General features: G+C 45.7%; 1 protein-coding gene across 1 annotated transcript in view; it reads right to left on the bottom strand.

The window, feature by feature from the left end:
* Positions 1 to 2273: 2273 nt before the first annotated feature.
* marveld2a (MARVEL domain containing 2a) overlaps positions 2274 to 23092 on the bottom strand; it is a 23065-nt gene continuing 2246 nt past the window's right edge. Inside the window, exons 2-9 of the mRNA XM_079256852.1 lie at positions 22033 to 22091; positions 18853 to 19809; positions 18551 to 18771; positions 14950 to 14985; positions 14700 to 14857; positions 9378 to 9549; positions 8156 to 8206; positions 2274 to 2823 (exon numbers count right to left, since the gene is read on the bottom strand). Coding sequence (XP_079112978.1) covers positions 2704 to 2823; positions 8156 to 8206; positions 9378 to 9549; positions 14700 to 14857; positions 14950 to 14985; positions 18551 to 18771; positions 18853 to 19792 — 1698 coding nt within the window. The 5' untranslated portion in view covers positions 19793 to 19809; positions 22033 to 22091 and the 3' untranslated portion in view covers positions 2274 to 2703. The remainder of the gene's footprint in view (positions 2824 to 8155; positions 8207 to 9377; positions 9550 to 14699; positions 14858 to 14949; positions 14986 to 18550; positions 18772 to 18852; positions 19810 to 22032; positions 22092 to 23092) is intronic.

Below are 23092 nucleotides of genomic sequence, written 5' to 3'. Positions count from 1 at the left end.
ATATTGACACTATGTCTCGGTATTATACAATTTAAGGTCAAAGTTTTTGTAATAAAAGTTAAAAACTTGAGGTTTAAAGTCATAAATTGTTCTTGTCAGATTAAAATCTGACAAAATCATGACTGTAAATCTCAATTATTTTATTTCATAATAAACATTTATCTCTTGAATTTTGATCTCATTACTGAACTTTAACCTTAATGACTTTTATAATAACATAATTACAGCTTTAAATTATGTTTTTATGAACTTTTAGCTGTAATTATGGCTTTAAATTTCATTAATTTCTCACAATTATTACTATATTCTATGTACACCACCAGTTAAAAGTTTGTACAGTTTCCCATTAGATTTAATAGGAAAGTGTGTCCATAATTACACATTGATCTATTAAGAAGGTTTTCTTCCCCTTCAAATGTTTATTTCAACCACTTTTTATTTCTTCTCTTTTCCAGAGAAAAGAAACTGCTGGTGAATAAAAACAACCACAAAGCCAGAGCAAAGCAGAAGTGTATTCAAACAATAGAAAGCACCATCTGATTACTTACATTAGGAAAGATTTGTTATTTACAACACAAATATAATTTACACTCAGTGGTTCACAACTCACAGGTTCAGGACACATTCAGGCTTTTTAGGTGACTTAAGTAGAAAAAGTTTATTATAGGTGAATGGTGGAACAATATTTCATAAAAACACTCATAAAAAATATGAAAAAGTTCATCTTAAAGACATTTAGAAGCAGACAGTTACATGAGCGTTGTAAGGAATCAACGAGGTAAACCTGGACAGGAATAATGCAGCAGTGTTTAACGTTTATCAGCAGTGCCTTTTATTAAATTCTCAGCTAACGTCACAGTCATATTAATATTTCATATATTAAATTGTATGTTCAGACTACCTTGGGTGACAATTGTGGTTTTTCTAAGAAAAAGAAAAGTGGAAAGTTTCACATAAACAGGAAGGGAAACGGTTCATTCAGCTCTGAAGAAACAAAATCCTCCAACCAGCATGTAAACTGTTAAAACGGGCCAAATCCATGAATTCCTTCTGATTTCATAGTAAAACGTGACCAAGCTTTATGGAACTGGTCGGTTATTTTGCACGTTGAGTTTCGGTAGCGTTTAAGCTGAAAAAGATGTTTTATCACACGGTTCGCAGCATCGATCACGTCTTTCAGCTCCGATGTGACGAGCGAGAGCTTTTTACGGGGCGACGAGAAACCAAAACGCGTGTCCAGAAGGTTGTCCTCGTTTATCATCTGTTTAATCATCTGGAGAAATTTACATCCTGATTTATTTCATATGAAAAATAAACATTTCAGTCATAATTGCAAAGTTTTGTAAAAGGAAAAAAGACCTGAGTTTTTTTTCTTCTGGATTTTTTCTGTATTTATTTCAGAATAAAAAACATTTTACTGAATTCACAGGATAATTTTACAAAAAAACAAAAGGAAAGCTGCTGTTTTTATGAAGTTAGAAGCTTCAAATTTCACAACCAAAAATTATTTAGTTTGTCTCAATTCAGGAAATGAAATAAATTTGGTCTTGGAGTTCATTTGAACATAAAAAAAATTTAGATGATTTTTGTCATTAAAAAAAAAGAAAAAAGTTTGTTTTATGTTTGTACAAAAAATAATATCCTGACTTCATGAAATAAAAACATCAGTTCTTTCTCAGTTTAGATGATTTAAAATAGAAAAATAAATTTTCTTCTGGATCACTGAATTAAAATATAAACAACTGTTTTTAGTGAATTTAGGGAATAACTATAAATAATCATACAATTATTAATAATTTTACATCATAAACTATAATATTTAAACAAATAAACAAAACTTGTTTTTTGTAAAATTATTTTACTGGTTCATAATTTCTTGTTTTTTTTTCTGTTTTTAAAGTTTGTGCAACATGCCTCCCGACTGCTCGGCTGAACAGCGAGGTGAAGACGTGGACTCGTGCTTCAGACCAGAAACCAGTCAGAACCTAAACGCTCTAAACGCGTCTCGTTTCCACACACATTCAGCTCACTTCCAGCTCGTATCACTAATAACATCATAATTCATGATTAAATGTCAGAAAATGCAGATTGCAGCCACTTTTCAGCCGACGTGTTCGTCTCTTTCCAAACTCGCGTAAAATGAAACGAGTCATGGATGTGAAGCTGCGAGCCGACGAGACATAAACCCCTCAGAGCAACGCAGCTTCCGCTTCTATAGAAGAGAAAACTTGTGTGCATGAACATGAAGAAGTGTTTTATTATAGTCGTCCTGCAGACCAAAGATCTTGAGCTTCGGCTCAGTTTCCATCCAGACGTGTTTAGACTTTTATATGTTCAAACAAAAATACTTTGTAAGTGTATCTAAGCTGGAAAAGCCCCCAGGAGGGTCTCCCACGTGAAATGACGGGACGTGTTGTGCTTAAAGTTGTTCCACGAGCTGGACGGGCAGCGTGTTGCTGAAACGAGTCAACGCTGAGTGGAAAGAGAAAAAGCTGATGGAGGGAGTTTGTTTCTGCGTGACAGAGCGGGACCACTTCCCTGTTTCCAGCCTCAGTGGTCAGCTGACCAGTGACAGACACGAAGCAGCGATCGCCGCATCTTCACAGCAGCTCGTGTGAAGAATCAGCATTAAGACAGAGGTTTTCTCCCAGACGCCGGTTCTGCAAACGTCTGGCTTTTCTGGATTCTAGCTGTCGCCAGGGTCTAGCTGTAGCCGTCGTTCCAATCCATGACTTTGTTGTATTCCTGAATCCTCTGCTTGATGTGCGACAGTTTGCTCTTTAGGTACTCGCAGCGCTCCTTCTTCTCGAGGAAAGTCGGGTCCTGAAACGGTGAAGCAGAAAAACATCTCAGAGCCTGAAACGTTCCGATACTCTGAGCGACGGATCTGCTCAGGTCGTTTCATTTCACCTCAGAAACAACATCACACATTATAATCCACTCACGCATCCCACACGACACAAATCCAACACGTTACACGCCCAACATGACACACGCCCAACATGTCATACCTCCATCCAACACGTCACACGCTCAACATGTCATACCTCCATCCAACACGTCACACGCCCAACATGTCATACCTCCATCCAACACATCACACGCCCAACATGTCATACCTCCATCCAACATGTCACACGCCCAACATGTCATACCTCCATCCAACACGTCACACGCTCAACATGTCATACCTCCATCCAACACGTCACACGCTCAACATGTCATACCTCCATCCAACACATCACACGCCCAACATGTCATACCTCCATCCAACACGTCACACGCCCAACATGTCATACAAACCAACATGTCAAACGCCCAACATGATACATAACCAACATGTCATACCTCCATCCAACATGTCACACGCCCAACATGTCATACCTCCATCCAACACGTCACACGCTCAACATGTCATACCTCCATCCAACACATCACACGCCCAACATGTCATACAAACCAACATGTCATACCTCCATCCAACACGTCACACGCTCAACATGTCATACCTCCATCCAACACATCACACGCCCAACATGTCATACCTCCATCCAACACGTCACACGCCCAACATGTCATACCTCCATCCAACACGTCACACGCCCAACATGTCATACCTCCATCCAACACGTCACACGCCCAACATGTCACATGCCCAACATGTCATACCTCCATCCAACACGTCACACGCCCAACATGTCACATGCCCAACATGTCATACCTCCATCCAACATGTCACATGCCCAACATGTCATACCTCCATCCAACACGTGACACGCCCAACATGTCATACAAACCAACATGTCAAACGCCCAACATGTCATACAAACCAACATGTCAAACGCCCAACATGACACATAACCAACATGTCACACCTCCATCCAACACGTCACACGCCCAACATGACATACCTCCATCCAACACGTCACACGCCCAACATGACACACATGAAACATGTCATACAAACCAACATGTCACACGCCCAACTTGTCACATGCCCAACTTGTCACACGCCCAACTTGTCACACGCCCAACTTGTCACACGCCCAACTTGTCACACGCCCAACTTGTCACACGCCCAACTTGTCACACATTGATCCGACACGACACACGCTCAACATGTCACATGCTCAACATGTCACACGCCCAACATGACACATGCCCATCATGTCATACAAACCAACATGTCAAACGCCCAACATGACACAAACCCAACATGTCACACCTCCATCCAACATGCCACACGCCCAACATGACACACATGCAACATGTCATACAAACCAACATGACACATAACCAACATGTTACACGCCCAACTTGTCACACGCCAAACATGTCACACATTTATCCGACACAACACATGCCCAACATGTTACACGCCCAACATGTCACACATTGATCTGACACGACACACGCCCAACATGTCACACATTGATCCGACACGACACATGCCCAACATGTCACACATTGATCTGACACAACACACGCCCAACATGTCACACATCCAAAATGTCACACGCCCAACTTGTCACACATTGATCCGACACGACACACGCCCAACATGTCACACATTGATCCGACACGACACACGCCCAACATGTCACACATTGATCGGACACGACACACACCCAACATGTCACACGCCCAACTTGTCACACATTGATCCGACACGACACACGCCCAACATGACACACACTCAACATGTTGCACACCCAACATGACACATCCATCCAACATGTTACACATCCATCCAACATGTCACACAACCATCCAACATGTCACACAACCATCCAACATGTCACACATCCAACATGTCACACATCCATCCAACATGTTACACATCCAACATGTCACACATCCAACATGTCACACATCCATCCAACATGTCACACATCCATCCAACATGTCACACAACCATCCAACATGTCACACATCCAACATGTCACACATCCATCCAACATGTCACACATCCAACATGTCACACATCCAACATCACATATCCATCCAACATGTCACATATCCATCCAACATGTCACATATCCATCCAACATGTCACATATCCATCCAACATGTCACACATCCATCCAACATGTCACACATCCATCCAACATGTCACACATCCATCCAACATGTCACACATCCATCCAACATGTCACACATCCATCCAACATGTCACACATCCATCCAACATGTCACACATCCATCCAACATGTCACATATCCACCCAACGTGTCACACATCCAACATGTCACACATCCATCCAACATGTCACACATCCATCCAACATGTCACATATCCACCCAACATGTCACACATCCAACATGTCACATATCCACCCAACGTGTCACACATCCAACATGTCACACATCCATCCAACGTGTCACACATCCAACATGTCACACATCCATCCAACGTGTCACACATCCATCCAACGTGTCACACATCCATCCGTGTCACACATCCATCCAACGTGTCACACATCCATCCAACGTGTCACACATCCAACCAACGTGTCACACATCTATCCAACGTGTCACACATCTAACCAACGTGTCACACATCCAACATGTCACACATCCATCCAACGTGTCACACATCCATCCAACGTGTCACACATCCATCCAACGTGTCACACATCCATCCAACGTGTCACACATCTAACCAACGTGTCACACATCTATCCAACGTGTCACACATCTAACCAACGTGTCACACATCCAACATGTCACACATCCATCCAACGTGTCACACATCCATCCAACGTGTCACACATCCATCCAACCTGTCACACATCCATCCAACGTGTCACACATCTAACCAACGTGTCACACATCTAACCAACGTGTCACACATCCATCCAACGTGTCACACATCCATCCAACGTGTCACACATCCATCCAACATGTCACATATCCATCCAACATGTCACACATCCATCCAACATGTCACACATCCATCCAACATGTCACACATCCATCCAACATGTCACACATCCATCCAACATGTCACACATCCATCCAACATGTCACACATCCATCCAACGTGTCACATATCCACCCAACGTGTCACACATCCAACATGTCACACATCCATCCAACATGTCACACATCCATCCAACATGTCACATATCCACCCAACATGTCACACATCCAACGTGTCACACATCCACCCAACGTGTCACACATCCAACGTGTCACACATCCATCCAACGTGTCACACATCCAACATGTCACACATCCATCCAACGTGTCACACATCCATCCAACGTGTCACACATCCATCCGTGTCACACATCCATCCAACGTGTCACACATCCATCCAACGTGTCACACATCCAACCAACGTGTCACACATCTATCCAACGTGTCACACATCTAACCAACGTGTCACACATCCAACATGTCACACATCCATCCAACGTGTCACACATCCATCCAACGTGTCACACATCCATCCAACGTGTCACACATCCATCCAACCTGTCACACATCCATCCAACGTGTCACACATCTAACCAACGTGTCACACATCTAACCAACGTGTCACACATCTAACCAACGTGTCACACATCTAACCAACGTGTCACACATCCAGCCAACGTGTCACACATCTAACCAACGTGTCACACATCTAACCAACGTGTCACACATCCATCCAACGTGTCACACATCCATCCAACGTGTCACACATCTAACCAACGTGTCACACATCTAACCAACGTGTCACACATCTAACCAACGTGTCACACATCCATCCAACGTGTCACACATCCATCCAACGTGTCACACATCTAACCAACGTGTCACACATCTAACCAACGTGTCACACATCTAACCAACGTGTCACACATCCAACATGTCACACATCCATCCAACATGTCACACATCCATCCAACATGTCACATATCCATCCAACATGTCACACATCCATCCAACATGTCACACATCCATCCAACATGTCACACATCCATCCAACATGTCACACATCCATCCAACATGTCACACATCCATCCAATGTGTCACACATCTAACCAACGTGTCACACATCTAACCAACGTGTCACACATCCATCCAATATGTTACACAACCAACATGTCATACATCTACCTAACATCACACACGTCCGACACAACAGTCCTATAGAGTGGCGGCTCTCAGAGTGGGGGTTGGGACTCCTAAAGGTTTTTTTTTTATTGGGGTTGTCTCAGCTGAGTGGCCCTACGTTGGCGGAGGTCTGAGTGCTGGTTGACATTCTACCTGCTAAATGCATCTAGTTCTGAGAGATTCATTTATTTTCTGTATGATGAAGCAGGAGACTGTCGGACCAGGAGCTTCAGCTCGCAGCTCTGGAGACGGTTTGTTGTGCATTCTGACGCCATCGCTGATCATCATCCTGTTACTGAAGCTAAACCAAAGACAACGAAAGCAGAAAGTGTGACTGATCCACCACTGGCTTTGGCTTTTTGTGAAGTAGGACAAGGTTTGCCAGACCTTTTCTCTTAGTTACAGTTGCCAATGTATGATTGGTAGCGGTTCTAGGGCGGGACTTAATGAAGCGTTAATTGTGAATATTTCAAACATAGATCCTCAATCCTGGTCCTCGAGGGCCGGTGTCCTGCAGGTTTTCCAAGTGACCCTGCTAAAACACTCCAGACTCAGACAAGGTCTGCACAAGTCTGCTAAATGCTCATTAATCTGAATCAGGTGTGTTGCAGTGGGGACACTTGGAAAACCTGCAGGACAGTGTGCTTCCAGGACCAGGATTGGGGATCCCTGATTTAGAAGATCCCACCAAATACAGTGTAAAATCACTAAAGAAGAATCTGGAAGAATCTCTATGATCGGGACAAGGCCGGAGAGCAGCTGGGATCCTACATCAGGCCAGAATAGGACATTCCTCTCCTAAAACTGCAGCCACTGGTCTCCTCACTTCCCAGATGTTTACAGACAGATGTTAGAAGAAGAGGTGATGCTAAGATGCTAACAATCACCCAGGAACTACTTTCATCAGATTCAGAGAGCTCATACGAAAAGCTAAAACGTCTCAACTGTTACGTTGTTTATCACCTGCTGGGAAAAAACCCACCTGTTCTGGGATTGGGGCTGTAAATACAAACTAACAGATTTAAGTCTTCCGTTTACAAAACAATGCTTACATTTTTCTTCCTCTGGTAATCCTGCAGGATTCTGTTGATGCGATCCCTCTCCTGCAAGCAGAGACGGAGGAAGTTAAAGTCATTACAGCCTGAAACTTGGTGTGAGAATCAGCCGCAGAGCTCTGAATGGAGCAGATAAGGAATGTGAGGGTGGAGGGGAAATACGGCGGGAACAGGAAGCACAAACAGGAAGTGGCTGGATGGGGAAGCGAGGGACATTTTCATAATCAGTTCAGCGACGCCTCCTCAGCCATCACATGGAGCAGCAGGTATGATGGCTGCAGCATTTATCTGCCATCATCATCAGCTGTCGCATTTAAACCGTCTGTGTCACATGATGGGAATTAGCCAATGAATGATGACTCAGTCAGAATTACTTCCTGGATAGGTTTTAAACTGGTTTTGAAGCTCTTAAAGGTTTTAGACATCAGTTTTTATCAGACGTGCCCGCCAGACCCTTCAGGTCATATAGGGCTGATGTCTGGATTGTTCCGGAAACGTCCGGAGAAGCATCTTCCAGTTGTTATGGTCTCCTCTGTGGAAAATCCTTGAGGCCAGCTGGGAGTTCTGGTATCGATAAAATAAAGCCTTAGATTGACCTTTTTATTGAAGCTCTTTCCAGATGAAAGCTGGAGTTTTTCTTCCATCTGCTGATTTCACGTTAAACCTGATTAATTGATCTTTATTACTAAACTCATTTGGATTCTCTGCATCGTTACTGAACTTTTTTTTTCTATAACGAACTCACGTCTTTATCTTGTTTTATTCCATTTTTCTACTGTCACATTCACCTTTTTATTTCAATGTTTTCTTTAATTCAATTACATTAATTTTATCTTATTTTTAATTAATTTAATCCTTACGTTGCTTATTTCAGCATTTGATTTTAATTCTATTCATTTTATTTTGTATTTATTATGTTATTTTTATTCTATATGTTATTTAAATTCTAATTATTTTATTTTATTTTACTGTATAAATTAATTTATTCTATTTTTTTTTCCTTTATTTTTATTTTATTGTATTTGATGATTATTTCGCTTCTTATTTGAAAATATTTCTTTTCTTTTTAAATGTATTTTATTCCTTTGACACTATTTTTTATTTAATATCATATTCCTTTGATGAAATTTTATTTATTTGGTCTTTTTTTTTTAAAAAAAAAAACGTTTTATTTTATTTTTATGGGTTTGTTTAGGTTTTATTCTCGTAAACGTGTCACCATTTGGTTGGTGGGATGCTGCGGCAGACTCTGCATCATGGCGTCCATCTCATCAAACTTCTTAAGGGTGGCCTGCACGTCTGAATGGAGCTCTTTATACTCCGCGTACTGGTCGTTGAACACAGCTCGGTACTGGTCCCGCTGTTCCTCCGTCCGGATAGCTGGGTACTTCCTGTTGACATAATGCAGATGACAATCATGGTCAAATTCAGCGATTTATAATCTAAAATACAACTAAATACAAGAGAAATGCTTTAAAACATCACAATAAAATAACTAAACACAAATGTTTCAGTTAATCTGTGCTAATAAACCAGTTCAAATGATTCAGTGTGCGGATCTGACATCGAGGCGCAGACAAGTGAGTCTGGACCTCAATAAGCAGCAGCTCGACTTAAAGCAAACCGGATCCCGTCAGGAGCAGGAAGCCCGCGAAGAGACGCTAAAACCAGGATTACAAGCTGCTGCTTTTATATCAGTCAGCTGGTGATGTTCAGGAGTCCAGTCTGCAGGTAAGGAACAGGTGAATTGTAACAAAGAGCGCCCGTAACTGGCGGGTTTATTGCTGCTCATTAATAAGTGGGTGGAGCTACTCAGCGGTGGAAGGACTGTCCTTATTAGTTATAGATAAAAAGGGACTTTTCCTGTTTTGGGTTATTTTTCTCCTTTTCCAAGTCAGTGTGTGTTCATCCAGCAAGTATTTAAGTTTTGTTTAATTGATCTGTTTTAATGTTGTAGTTATGTGGAATGATATTGCAGTTCATTTCAATTCAATTCATCTTTAAAGTGTCCTTCACAACAGTGTTGTCACAAGACACTTTACATACACATCATTTCAAGCCAATTCATACATATCCTATAATAGCAACCAACTGACTGCACTGAGTCTTGACCTGGATCCAGTCATGATTCGACGCAATCAGCATGATAGGCTGAGGCTGGAGCCTATCTGCAGCATGCCAAGGTATGGTCCCGGTGGAGAACGTGGCTACTTACTCATTTATCCTTATTGTACTCTCTTATTTCTTTGTTTGCTACTGTATAATGTAGACATATTTGCATGCTGGATATGTTTATTTTAGTTCTTAAGAGTTGTAAAGTGCTTGTAAAGTGCTCTATTAGCTAAAAATGTACAGAAAAGTTTTTATTGTGTTTTTTTTTTTTTTATCTGTTTCAGAAACCACACCTACAAATCAACTCAGTTATTTCCATGTGTTACAGTAATAAACAACCCAGACCAAAGGAACTCATCGTCCTTGTGCATTCTGACAGATGCCCCCTGGTGGCCACGATTAGTAAAGTGCCACCAGAACATGAACGATGCGTTCAAAGACATCAGCAAAGTGATGAACCCATTTTTTCCTGTTGATCTTCGTACATCCAGGCTATAAAACAAACATTTCTCTTTTCCAACTTGAATACATTTAGTGGGATTTTGTGTCCTTCTGGGGGATGGGGGTGATATCAGATTCATGCGTTCTTTCTTTCTTTCTTAAAAACACATTTAACTGTGAATAACGTAACTTCTCGACGTATAACAGCTGCATATCACGTGCAAAGCAACTGCATGGGGTCTCCTTCAAGTAGGATCCGGAAACATCCAGAGGTGAAATTATTCCCCGGAAGTTGGTCGTCTCTGAACAGGCGTTGTGGCTGAAGTCGTCTTGTGTGTCTGACTCAGCGGTGTATCCACACAGATGCCGTCCTCACAACCTCGTACAACCTCGCGCAAACTCGTGCAACTTCACACAACATTGTGTACCCTCGTACAATCTCACACAACCTTGTACAACCTCGTACAACCTCGCGCAAACTCGTACAACTTCGTACAACCTCGCGCAAACTCGTACAACTTCGTACAACCTCGTACAATTTCGTGCAGCCTTGTACAACTTCGTACAACCTCATGCAAACTCGCTCAACTTCGTACAACCTCGCGCAAACTCGTGCAATTTCGCACAACATTGTGTACCCTCGTACAATCTCACACAACCTTGTACAACCTCGTACAACTTCATACAACCTCGCGCAAACTCGCGCAAACTCGTGCAACTTCGTACATTATGTACCCTCATACAACCTTGTACAACTTCGTACACCTTCGTACAACCTCGTACAACTTTGTGCAGCCTTGTACAGCTTCGTACAACCTCATGCAAACTCGCTCAACTTCGTACAACCTCCAGCAACTTTGTACAACTTCGTACAATGTTCAAAATGGTTCAGCCATCAGGCTCCCTTCAGACGAGTGAGATCGTCGTCATGGCGTCTGCCTCGGCTTGCCAGAACGACCACTGATGTGCAGCACATAAACAAGTTCTTACACTTTCCGAGAAAACAGCCTGAAACTCGGCGGCTTGTCGTACCTGTTTGTCTGTCGCCACAGAAACCGACGACGCCGTACCTGTTCCTGCCAGCTGCTGTGTTTACGTTGGCTTTGGGGGGGGGTGTCTCTCTGGGAGACCAGTGGTCCGCTGCAAACTAAGGAAGTCCAAAGGGAGCTTAAAAAAAAGAATTTCATAATCCACCCAGACCACGAGGACCTGATCCACCCAGACCACTAGGTTCTGATCCACCCAGACCGCTAGGACCTGATCCACCCAGACCGCTAGGACCTGATCCACCCAGACCGCTAGGACCTGATCCACCCAGACCGCTAGGACCTGATCCACCCAGACCGCTAGGACCTGATCCACCCAGACCGCTAGGACCTGATCCACCCAGACCGCTAGGACCTGATCCACCCAGACCGCTAGGACCTGATCCACCACCCAGACCGCTAGGACCTGATCCACCACCCAGACCGCTAGGACCTGATCCACCACCCAGACCGCTAGGACCTGATCCACCACCCAGACCGCTAGGACCTGATTCACCACCCAGACCGCTAGGACCTGATTCACCACCCAGACCGCTAGGACCTGATCCACCACCCAGACCGCTAGGACCTGATTCACCCAGACCGCTAGGACCTGATTCACCCAGACCGCTAGGACCTGATCCACCACCCAGACCGCTAGGACCTGATCCACCACCCAGACCGCTAGGACCTGATCCACCACCCAGACCGCTAGGACCTGATCCACCACCCAGACCGCTAGGACCTGATCCACCACCCAGACCGCTAGGACCTGATCCACCACCCAGACCGCTAGGACCTGATCCACCACCCAGACCGCTAGGACCTGATCCACCACCCAGACCGCTAGGACCTGATCCACCACCCAGACCGCTAGGACCTGATCCACCACCCAGACCGCTAGGACCTGATCCACCACCCAGACCGCTAGGACCTGATCCACCACCCAGACCGCTAGGACCTGATCCACCACCCAGACCGCTAGGACCTGATCCACCACCCAGACCGCTAGGACCTGATCCACCACCCAGACCGCTAGGACCTGATTCACCCAGACCGCTAGGACCTGATTCACCCAGACCGCTAGGACCTGATTCACCCAGACCGCTAGGACCTGATTCACCCAGACCGCTAGGACCTGATTCACCCAGACCGCTAGGACCTGATTCACCCAGACCGCTAGGACCTGATTCACCCAGACCGCTAGGACCTGATTCACCCAGACCGCTAGGACCTGATTCACCCAGACCGCTAGGACCTGATTCACCCAGACCGCTAGGACCTGATTCACCCAGACCGCTAGGACCTGATTCACCCAGACCGCTAGGACCTGATTCACCCAGACCGCTAGGACCTGATTCACCCAGACCGCTAGGACCTGATTCACCCAGACCGCTAGGACCTGATTCACCCAGACCGCTAGGACCTGATCCACCCAGACCGCTAGGACCTGATCCACCCAGACCGCTAGGACCTGATCCACCCAGACCGCTAGGACCTGATCCACCACCCAGACCACTAGGACCTGATCCACCACCCAGACCACTAGGACCTGATCCACCACCCAGACCACTAGGACCTGATCCACCACCCAGACCACTAGGACCTGATCCACCACCCAGACCACTAGGACCTGATCCACCACCCAGACCACTAGGACCTGATCCACCACCCAGACCACTAGGACCTGATCCACCACCCAGACCACTAGGACCTGATCCACCACCCAGACCACTAGGACCTGATCCACCACCCAGACCGCTAGGATCTGATCCACCCAGACCGCTAGGATCTGATCCACCCAGACCGCTAGGATCTGATCCACCCAGACCGCTAGGATCTGATCCACCCAGACCGCTAGGACCTGATCCACCCAGACCGCTAGGACCTGATTCACCCAGACCGCTAGGACCTGATTCACCCAGACCGCTAGGACCTGATTCACCCAGACCGCTAGGACCTGATTCACCCAGACCGCTAGGACCTGATTCACCCAGACCGCTAGGACCTGATTCACCCAGACCGCTAGGACCTGATTCACCCAGACCGCTAGGATCTGATCCACCCAGACCGCTAGGATCTGATCCACCCAGACCGCTAGGACCTGATCCACCCAGACCGCTAGGACCTGATCCACCCAGACCGCTAGGACCTGATCCACCCAGACCGCTAGGACCTGATCCACCCAGACCGCTAGGACCTGATCCACCCAGACCGCTAGGACCTGATTCACCCAGACCGCTAGGACCTGATTCACCCAGACCGCTAGGATCTGATTCACCCAGACCGCTAGGATCTGATCCACCCAGACCGCTAGGATCTGATCCACCCAGACCGCTAGGACCTGATCCACCCAGACCGCTAGGACCTGATTCACCCAGACCGCTAGGACCTGATTCACCCAGACCGCTAGGACCTGATTCACCCAGACCGCTAGGACCTGATCCACCCAGACCGCTAGGACCTGATTCACCCAGACCGCTAGGATCTGATTCACCCAGACCGCTAGGATCTGATCCACCCAGACCGCTAGGACCTGATCCACCCAGACCGCTAGGACCTGATCCACCCAGACCGCTAGGACCTGATCCACCCAGACCGCTAGGACCTGATTCACCCAGACCGCTAGGACCTGATTCACCCAGACCGCTAGGACCTGATTCACCCAGACCGCTAGGATCTGATCCACCCAGACCGCTAGGATCTGATCCACCCAGACCGCTAGGACCTGATCCACCCAGACCACTAGGACCTGATTCACCCAGACCACTAGGACCTGATCCACCCAGACCACTAGGATCTGATCCACCCAGACCACTAGGACCTGATCAACCCAGACCACTAGGACCTGATCCACCCTGACCACTAGGACCTGATCCACCCTGACCACTAGGACCTGATCCACCCTGACCACTAGGATCTTATCCATACAGACCATTAAGACCTGATCCAGCCAGACTTACGCGATGTAGTCGGGCACAATGACGGGTTTGGGGATGTGTCCAGACGGGATCGTTCCCTGAACAAACTTTGGTGGTTTTGGTGCAGCCTGAATGGGAATGACTGAGGAGCCCTGGACCTGCTCCGGAGTCCTGGGAGCCGGATCAGAAACTTGAGGCATCTGAAGAAGCGAAGCAACAAATATGTTGTGCCTTCAGAGATGAAATTTAGAAAAATCTCCTTAAAAGTCTGAGTTTGTAACAGAATACTTACCACTGAGCGCATAGCCTGCATCTCAGACGGCTGCGTCTGCAGGAACCAAACATGTAAGCAAGACCATTATTTACTGTGTCACATATGAAAACAGCCACAGTGGTTCTGTAAAACACATCCATGGTGGAGAAGCAGCTTAACGTGTCCTTTTCTACATGCCGATCTGTTAAACTGACTTCCTACCGGGAGGATTTATTAGACTTACAGGAACGAATGCGTTTAGATTCCATACAACGGGCCGAGTAGAAGCTACATCTTTCATGGCTTTCATTCATAGAACTGTGACGATATACTTTTGTCCCAATTCGATTCCGATTTTTTTGGGTGCCAATCTGATTTAAATTGCGATTCTCACAATTCTTTGATATTGCTGATTTTTGAAGACTAAAAACAAAAAAAATGTATAAAACTTTTCTTTTCTACCCAGTCCATCATTCTGCTGCTGTAATGCCCAAGAAGACAAGTAAAAAGATCAATAAAAATTAAAAATTACACATTTATAATAGAATATTTTTATTTGAAAAAAAAAAAAATTAAAAAAACTAACAAACAAACAAACAAAAAATTTAAAATTCCCGATATTCGATTTTTTGAGTCGATTTTTCCGCCCCTAGTAATTCAGTAGAAGAAGCAGTTGTTCGGTCTGGAAACAAAGGCTTGAGGTGAAACCCAGAATGTCGGGATTCCTTTAATCGAGTTTCTGACAATAAAAACACCTGGAAAGACGTTTTAATGGATGATAACTTCTGTAAACGTTTGTTTCTTATACAAAGACTAAACTACAGGACACAAGTCTGCTGTCTAGACATGTCATCAGCCTGATGGTTGCCCTTGGATACACTGTTGACCCAATCCACTTCCTCCAACTGGAAGCCAACAAGTTTTCTAAGTTTAAGGGCGTCATCAGCTGCATTTCCAGTCTGGAATTATGCAAAACCTAGATATGGCAACAAAAAGCGGCCAACGGGAACACTCGCATTTAGAAAAACATCGTTAAAAGCTTTTTATGCTCTCATGAGGTGTTTTCCAGACGTCTTGACGTAGAACAGGACTGCTAAACCCCCAGTCATCCAGGACTGGAGTCCGATGCCCTGATATAGACATTTATCGCATTAACATAAAAGAAACACTTTGGGGTTGTAATGGGGGTCACATGACCAGTTCATGTCTGGTAAAGCTTGGGTGTATGGATGGATAAGGAGACACAAAACTTCTTACAAATGATGAAAGAGAAAACTTCCATCCTGCAGGAATGCAGTTTTACAAGACATTAGAAAGCAAAATCAGGAAGAATGGCTTTAAAAAATCCTCCTTAGTGGGTGGAAAACCCTGAAACAACGTTACCTGGATGCCTGGCATAAGCTGGACTTCTCAAAATTTCATCCCACCAATGAAATGTGACAAGAACTACTTTCACCTTAAACAGAAACACCTGTGAGTTGCAGGTGTGCAACATAGAAATGGATTTTATTTCGCAAAAAACTGTAATGGAAAAGCAGCTACAAACACGTAAAGATCCAAACAGACCCCCAGCTGAGGGACCACTGAAAGAAACCCAGAGGGGTTGGACCAGATGACGTGAATTAGCTTCCTCTTCGCCGTCAGTACTCAAACCAGCCCATGCCAAGTCCAGCAGACAGAGCAGGTAGCCATGTGGGCGGGGCCACATTATCATTAACAGGTGTAGCTTCACACCGGAGCCGATTACAAGGGTGTAATTTCCTACAAATGATGATGATGATGATGATGATGATGACTAGAGGAAATATATTTATCAGCAGTAACAACAGAAGACGTAGCTTGTAGAGGTGGAGTTTAGGCTCCGCCCACACCTACAAACCCATGTGCATGTCAGCATGTTTGTGTGTGAGATCCTGGTGAAACTGTCTCTAACCCTCTCTGGTGGGTGCTTCTGGCCTTGGAGGAGAAAAAAACGACGATATGACGCTTTAGTTTGTCTGAAGCAGCTTTTCTGCTCCAATAAAAGCTGTAAAAACATCATTTCTTGTTACATAATGAAAACTGGTGAAGAAGCAACAGCTGCCTTGCTGGAAAACTGCGTCCCGTTGCCTTCAGGCAGCGCTGAACTGTGATGGAAACAACATGTCTGCAGGAAAATGTTGGTTCTCTCTGTTTACATAAATATCCAGCGTTAAAAATCTGATGATTCAGCATTATTTTGTTCTGATCTTTATCATTTAACAAACGTGACGTCATGTTTTGTAGAAATACAGAGATTCACTAATTTTCTCATCGTTGCCACATATTTTCCTCCATTTACAGAACAATTTCAGCCTCCTTATCTGTTTCCAGACAGAAAACTGCCTCATAGAGCTACGTAAGCACGTCAGCATAGGGCGAGAAAACCAACAGATTTACAGAGAAAAACGAGGCAATCATGATAAATCTCTGATACACAGATTAGGTTAAAAAAAAGTTCCCCAGATGCTCCAAAGCTGCCGAAAGCAGCATCACACATTAAACCATCCAAAAGACTTCCTCTATTTTACATTCTAATTACATGTTCTAATTAGGACTGGGCGAATATTCGGATTTTAATCTCAGTACGATCTGGGTTTTCAACGATGATAAAAATAAAAGGGTGTGATTTTCTCTCTGCAGTTTCCTCTCCTGCTGTCTTCAGCTGCTAATCGAGCGTCTCTGGCGTTGCAGCGCTGTGCTGTAAACTCCTCCCACAGCCGCTTTGCTTTCATTCAGACACTGTTGCCACCTTGGCGACTTTCTCGCTAAATCTGGAGACTTTTTTCGTTAAAAGCGACAAATCTAGCAGCTTTTACTGGAGTTATTAGAGACTTTTCTGGTGTTTTGGCGACTGACTTGAAGGCACATATTGTTCTGCAGTTACTGTAAGGAAGGAGCAGCGGGAGCCTCTCCCGTCCTAAAGCACTCCCAGGCGGCCAGTCTCAGTCGGCTCCGGCTGCAGGTCCATGTAGAATAACTGCAGTAGGTTGTGGAAGTTCACCTAAACATAGTTTATACCATTGTCAGTGACAACTGGCTGCTTTATTTTCCTATACATAGTTCGGCCAGTTAAACACTGTAATATCCCTTCGTTACGGGGCGTTACCATAGCAACGCGTTAACCAGCTGGTTCAGATCAGCCGTCTTTTAACAGGTGAATGAGAGAAACGCGCTGCAGCCTGACAGCGGTTGTTTGGCATGAAACATAAATCCAGGCCAACGTAAAATAGTTATATATATATAAGCGGTAAAAGCGGATTAAACAACTCGGAACCGTCCATTAGACGGTTATAATGTACGACACGCAGTCTAGAACACCACGACGCACAGCGTTGTTTATAAATATTGGATAATCGTGTTAAATAATCGAAATCTCAATTTCAGTCAAAATAATTATAATTTTTGTCATAATCAATCCTAGCTGTAATTATATATATTTAATTTTATAACTTGTTGAACCTACTAAATGTGTAATTCTGCACCACTACGGCACAGCGTTGCCAAGGCAACGAACCCTGAAAACGTCCACAAAAAAAAAGTAAAACTTCTTCCGTTTGTTTATTTTGTCTATGTCAGACATAAAACCGTCCATTTTCTGGACGCCATCGGGAGCTCTCACCTCGCGGCCGTACCTCTCCCGATACATGCGAGCTGCTTCGTGCCTCCACAGCTTGAGACACACGGCGGCGCTGATCATATACACAAGCGTGTTGACAAACAGGAAGATGATGGCAGCCGTCTGGCCGGCCTCTGTTCTGCAGAACGCCCCGTTGATGCCGTTGTTGAAGACCGGGTAGGAGCAGAGCCCGCCGCGAGTCGTGTCCCAGACGTAGACGATGCCTGGTGGGCGCAGCAGAAAGGAGACGTTGAAAAGGGTTCAGACGTTCCACACCAAAGTGGCGGCAGGGTGGCGTCCCCTACCTGCTGCCATGTACAGCACCGCCAGTGCCAGATTGATGATGAACTCCGTCAGTGGCCACCAGGACGAGTCCAGCAGGATGGTGCGGTAATACATGGTCATCCCCAGCACCAGGACGATCACCGTCACCAGCCAGGCCAAGCCCGCCACCACCAGCACAAACGGGGTTTTGGGGCCGCTGTAGTACGACCCGCCCGTGCCGCCGCCGTAGTAACCGGCTCCGTAAGCTCCTCCGGGCGACGAGTATCCGAACATGTTGAACCACTCGTTGTCTTTGTGGATGTAGGCGCAGACGCAGGCGAACACGGCCGCTCCCAGCAGCAGCTCTACGCAGCCCAGAATCCTCAGCAGCCCCGCCCACGACTTCATGTAGGCGTAGCGCAGGTGGTACTCCTCCACCCGCTCGCCGTAGGTCAGACCCGTGTGGTGGGTGCGCCCCGACACCGAGCCCACGCCGTCTCGCTCTTCCAGGAGCTCCTTGTGCGAGTTGTAGCTGCCGCCCGAGCCGCCATAAGGGTCGCGGTAGGACGCGGGAACGGAGGGGGACTGCGGTGGCGAACAGCGCACCCCCTCGCTGGTGCTGTTGTTGTTGTTGTGCGAGGAGGCGGGCATGGACCACGCCTTGTTGCTGCTGCGCTTGCTCCCTCTGAAGAAGTCCTTCCAGGAGTCGGGGATGAAGCGGTGGACCGGCTTGATGTCGATGGCGGGGTCCGCCTCGGGCTCGCCCTCGCTGCCGCTGGGATCGAACTCGGGGCCGATGGGGGGCAGGTCGGGCAGAGGCGGCGGGGGGAGAGGGTCGGCGCTCCGAGCCAGAGGAGGCGACCTGGACTCTCTCAGGTCGTAGGACTCTGCTCGGGGTAAGGAGCCCTGAGGAACCTGGTCATAGTGGGGCGCCTGGCGGACACGCTCAGTGCGTCCGTAAAAGCCTCCTCCATTGGACATGAGGATGATGATGGTCCCTGAAAACACAGGCGTACAACATGAAGAAATGCGTCGTCACTGGGGGGGGGGGGGGGGGGGGGGGGGGGGTATGCAACTGATTTTAGTCTCTGTGCAGCAGATTAAAGATATTTTCAGCCAATTAATTTTCCGTCGTCTGAACCTTTTCTGTTTTCAGATTAAAATCTAGTCATTTCGTCTCATTTGGTGTTTTTTCACATCGAAATGAGTTTCTATCGAATGGTTTTTAATCTGGTGGTATTTTTCTGAACCTTTTCTGTTTTCAGATTAAAATCTAGTCATTTCGTCTCATTTGGTGTTTTTTCACATCGAAATGAGTTTCTATCGAATGGTTTTTAATCTGGTGGTATTTTTCTGGGATTGTTTTGAAGCCCAGTGTGGCTGTTTGGCTCTACATCTGTCCCGGTTATTAATTTCTAGGCATTTTCATCGTCTTTCTTCGTTACTTTAGTGGGAATCTAAGAATAAATCTCATTTACCTGCAACGGCCACTTTTACGATAAAAACCAACTGTTAACATCCAGTTTTGTGAGAAATCTCTGGTGCATTTTGGGAATTGACGTTTCCGTGGCAACGCCACAGATTTAGACCATAGACTGTGTACAAAAAAATGTGAGCCTCCGTGACGTCACCCGTAGGTTTCTGAAGAGCTGAACTGAAGCTCATTGGGCAGTTCCTACCATCGCCATCTTGGCAGGGGCATGCGTGTTGTCTTGCCCGGAAAATACAAATATGGGCAAAGAGGTGGAGCTGAGAGGGGGGCTGTGAGCGTCATGGTTGATGATTGACATCTAGCTAACAGAGGTAAGCGGACAAAAGCTAAGTCACACTTTTAATCGGCTAAAAACCACGGTTGTTCTACGTTCTTCTGACTTGAAGCGGGAGATCGGGTACCTGTCAATCAAAAGGACACGCCCCTAAATATGCCGAACTTTGAGATCAAATTACTTTTAAACGGGCGAGTTAGAATAAAATTCACTCCCCCCACAGTTGTCATGAAGGTAAACCTGACCAATTAAACCTAACATGGATTTTTGTTCCAGGCTGTAAACATGTTTATTTCTGCTGAGAAGTTGGTCTTTTTAACATGGGAGTCTATGGGGATTTGTTCTGTTTTGGAGCCCCTAGTGGATGAAGGGGGAACTGCAGTTTACGCACTCTGCGTAGGCTTCACTTTTAACCACCGGAGGCTACCGCTGGAAGCTCCGTCCATCTTTCATATACGGTCTATGGTTTAGACACACCCTGAAATGTAAGAGATGTGCAGTTGCTCTAGATGAACAGCAGGTGGTAGTCGATCTCGGAGAGGATTTTCTTTTTTTGCTTGTAAAAAAAAAAAAAAAAAAAAAAAAAAAAAAGGACCAAAAAGCTGAAAATGATTTATTAATGAAGATTTTTTATGTAATGATCATATCAGGAGCAGCCGAGGCTGATCTTGCTCTGTGTGTCATATCATATTATCGTCGCTATGCATAATTTTAGGCATCTTTTTGGTTGCTACAGGTGCCCTTACAGTCATTTCTGACCATTTATTTTATCATTTTGCACATCTTTCTGCAGCTTTTTTTCCCAGCAACTTTTGACCTTTTATCATCATTTCCTGACTGCTGAAAATCCCCGCACATATTTTTTCTAAACTTGAAATCCCTCAAGTCTTTAAATGCAGCTGTTTTGCATCTGTTTAGCATGCTCATTTGTTTGGTGTAGCCTCTGTGTAGCTTTGTAGGCATTTTGCATCTATTTCCAGTCTTTTGACTGACTTTGACCTCAACGATCCAACAGAAAATCTGTTGAACAAACTGATTACTGTCTGTATGACGAATCCGCCACCAAATATCACCAAAGGAGAGAGATGGAAAGTAGAAGCGACGAGATGAAGACGAATCCCAGACCAAATACCAAACATCCAACATTCATGCAGACAGAACAAGGAGCTAACACAGCTAACCCCCACGTAGCTGAAGCACCACAGAAACCCCCCTCAGCCATGTTGTCCCTCCATCCTCCATGCAAGCTGAGACAAGAATGCATTTTTGTGCTGCTGTAACCTCTGCGTTTTGTATCCAGGAATGCTCCACTTACCGCTGGCTGCTGCACGCAGCACAAAAGCACATTCTTGACAAGCAATCAGCCCGTTGCTTTCAGTTGATTTGAGAGGATAAAAAAAAAGTATGAACTGTACTTGATACCTCTTTCACACGCAGTCACTCAACACGACTTACATTGGCTTGCAGGTCAGAATGCAAACCTGGTATGAACAGACAGTATGTCCAGGAATCACCTGCAGAGACAAAGACAGGACGTAAATACAAACACCATCTTTCCCATCATGCTTTGCATTAAAACATCCCCATTTCTGCTCCCTAAAGGCCTAAAATCAGCCGAGCAGCAGGATAACCGGCAGGTCTCTCTTTGTTTTACGAACTTAATCAACCAGAGACGTAGAAACTCCTGCGTTACACGCAGCGTTTTCTGCAGCCTGAACATGATTGCAAAAGATAAAACGATGAAGAAATGAGCGGATTAATGAGCTAAAATCTGTGCACATCTCGAGCCACTCCTCATTTCCCAATGTCTCCACCTGGACTTAACCAAGCTAGCAGGCAGAAGCCTCCTATTGGACGATCCCTGATGCAACAAGCTGCTTCTTATTTCTCAACGTGTTTGTAGAAAACATGTTAGTGTGTTAAAGAAGGGTCCAATCATCTGTAGGAAGCAGAGAAAACACGTCAGGAACTACCAGAACTGGGTTCAGAACCGTCCAAGGCATTAAACCCTGGAAGGATGGTGGGGAAGCATAGTCTTCCAGAAGGAAATGTGCTGGAAAAACCTCCTGATGGTGATTAGATGGAAGAAAAACAACAGTAGAACTCAGAACTGTGTTTAATAGTGAAACTAGGAACGTTTCCACAGGAACAAGGTGAAGGAGGTCAAGGGACTGAACGGCTGTGGAGCCAGAAGAAAACCACTGGTCAGTGAGGAGAACCAGCAGGAAGACCGGACTCTGGAGCTGGAAGACGGTCATGTGGTCTGATGAGTCCAGATGGACCCTGTTCCAGAGGGACGGAGCATCAGGATGGGAAGAGAGGATGTCTCCTGTACAAGGCTGTGGAGGTGGTCTGGGATCTGGGTGTTCAGGTCCAGGTCTAGGTCCAGGTCTAGCAACATTATGTGTCCAACGAATGAGATCAGCTGATACCTGAACATGTAAATGAGCCGGTTGTTCCATGTTCCCTGCAGCCAGGGCCGTATTGCAGACTCAGAAGGAGCGGTTCAGGGAAA

Source organism: Telmatherina bonti (genome assembly GCF_933228915.1).
Source record: "Telmatherina bonti genome assembly, chromosome: 17".
In the NCBI taxonomy this organism is placed as follows: domain Eukaryota; kingdom Metazoa; phylum Chordata; class Actinopteri; order Atheriniformes; family Telmatherinidae; genus Telmatherina; species Telmatherina bonti.
The sequence above is the reverse complement of the archived record's forward strand: the minus strand, read 5'-3'. Positions and strand labels throughout refer to the sequence as shown.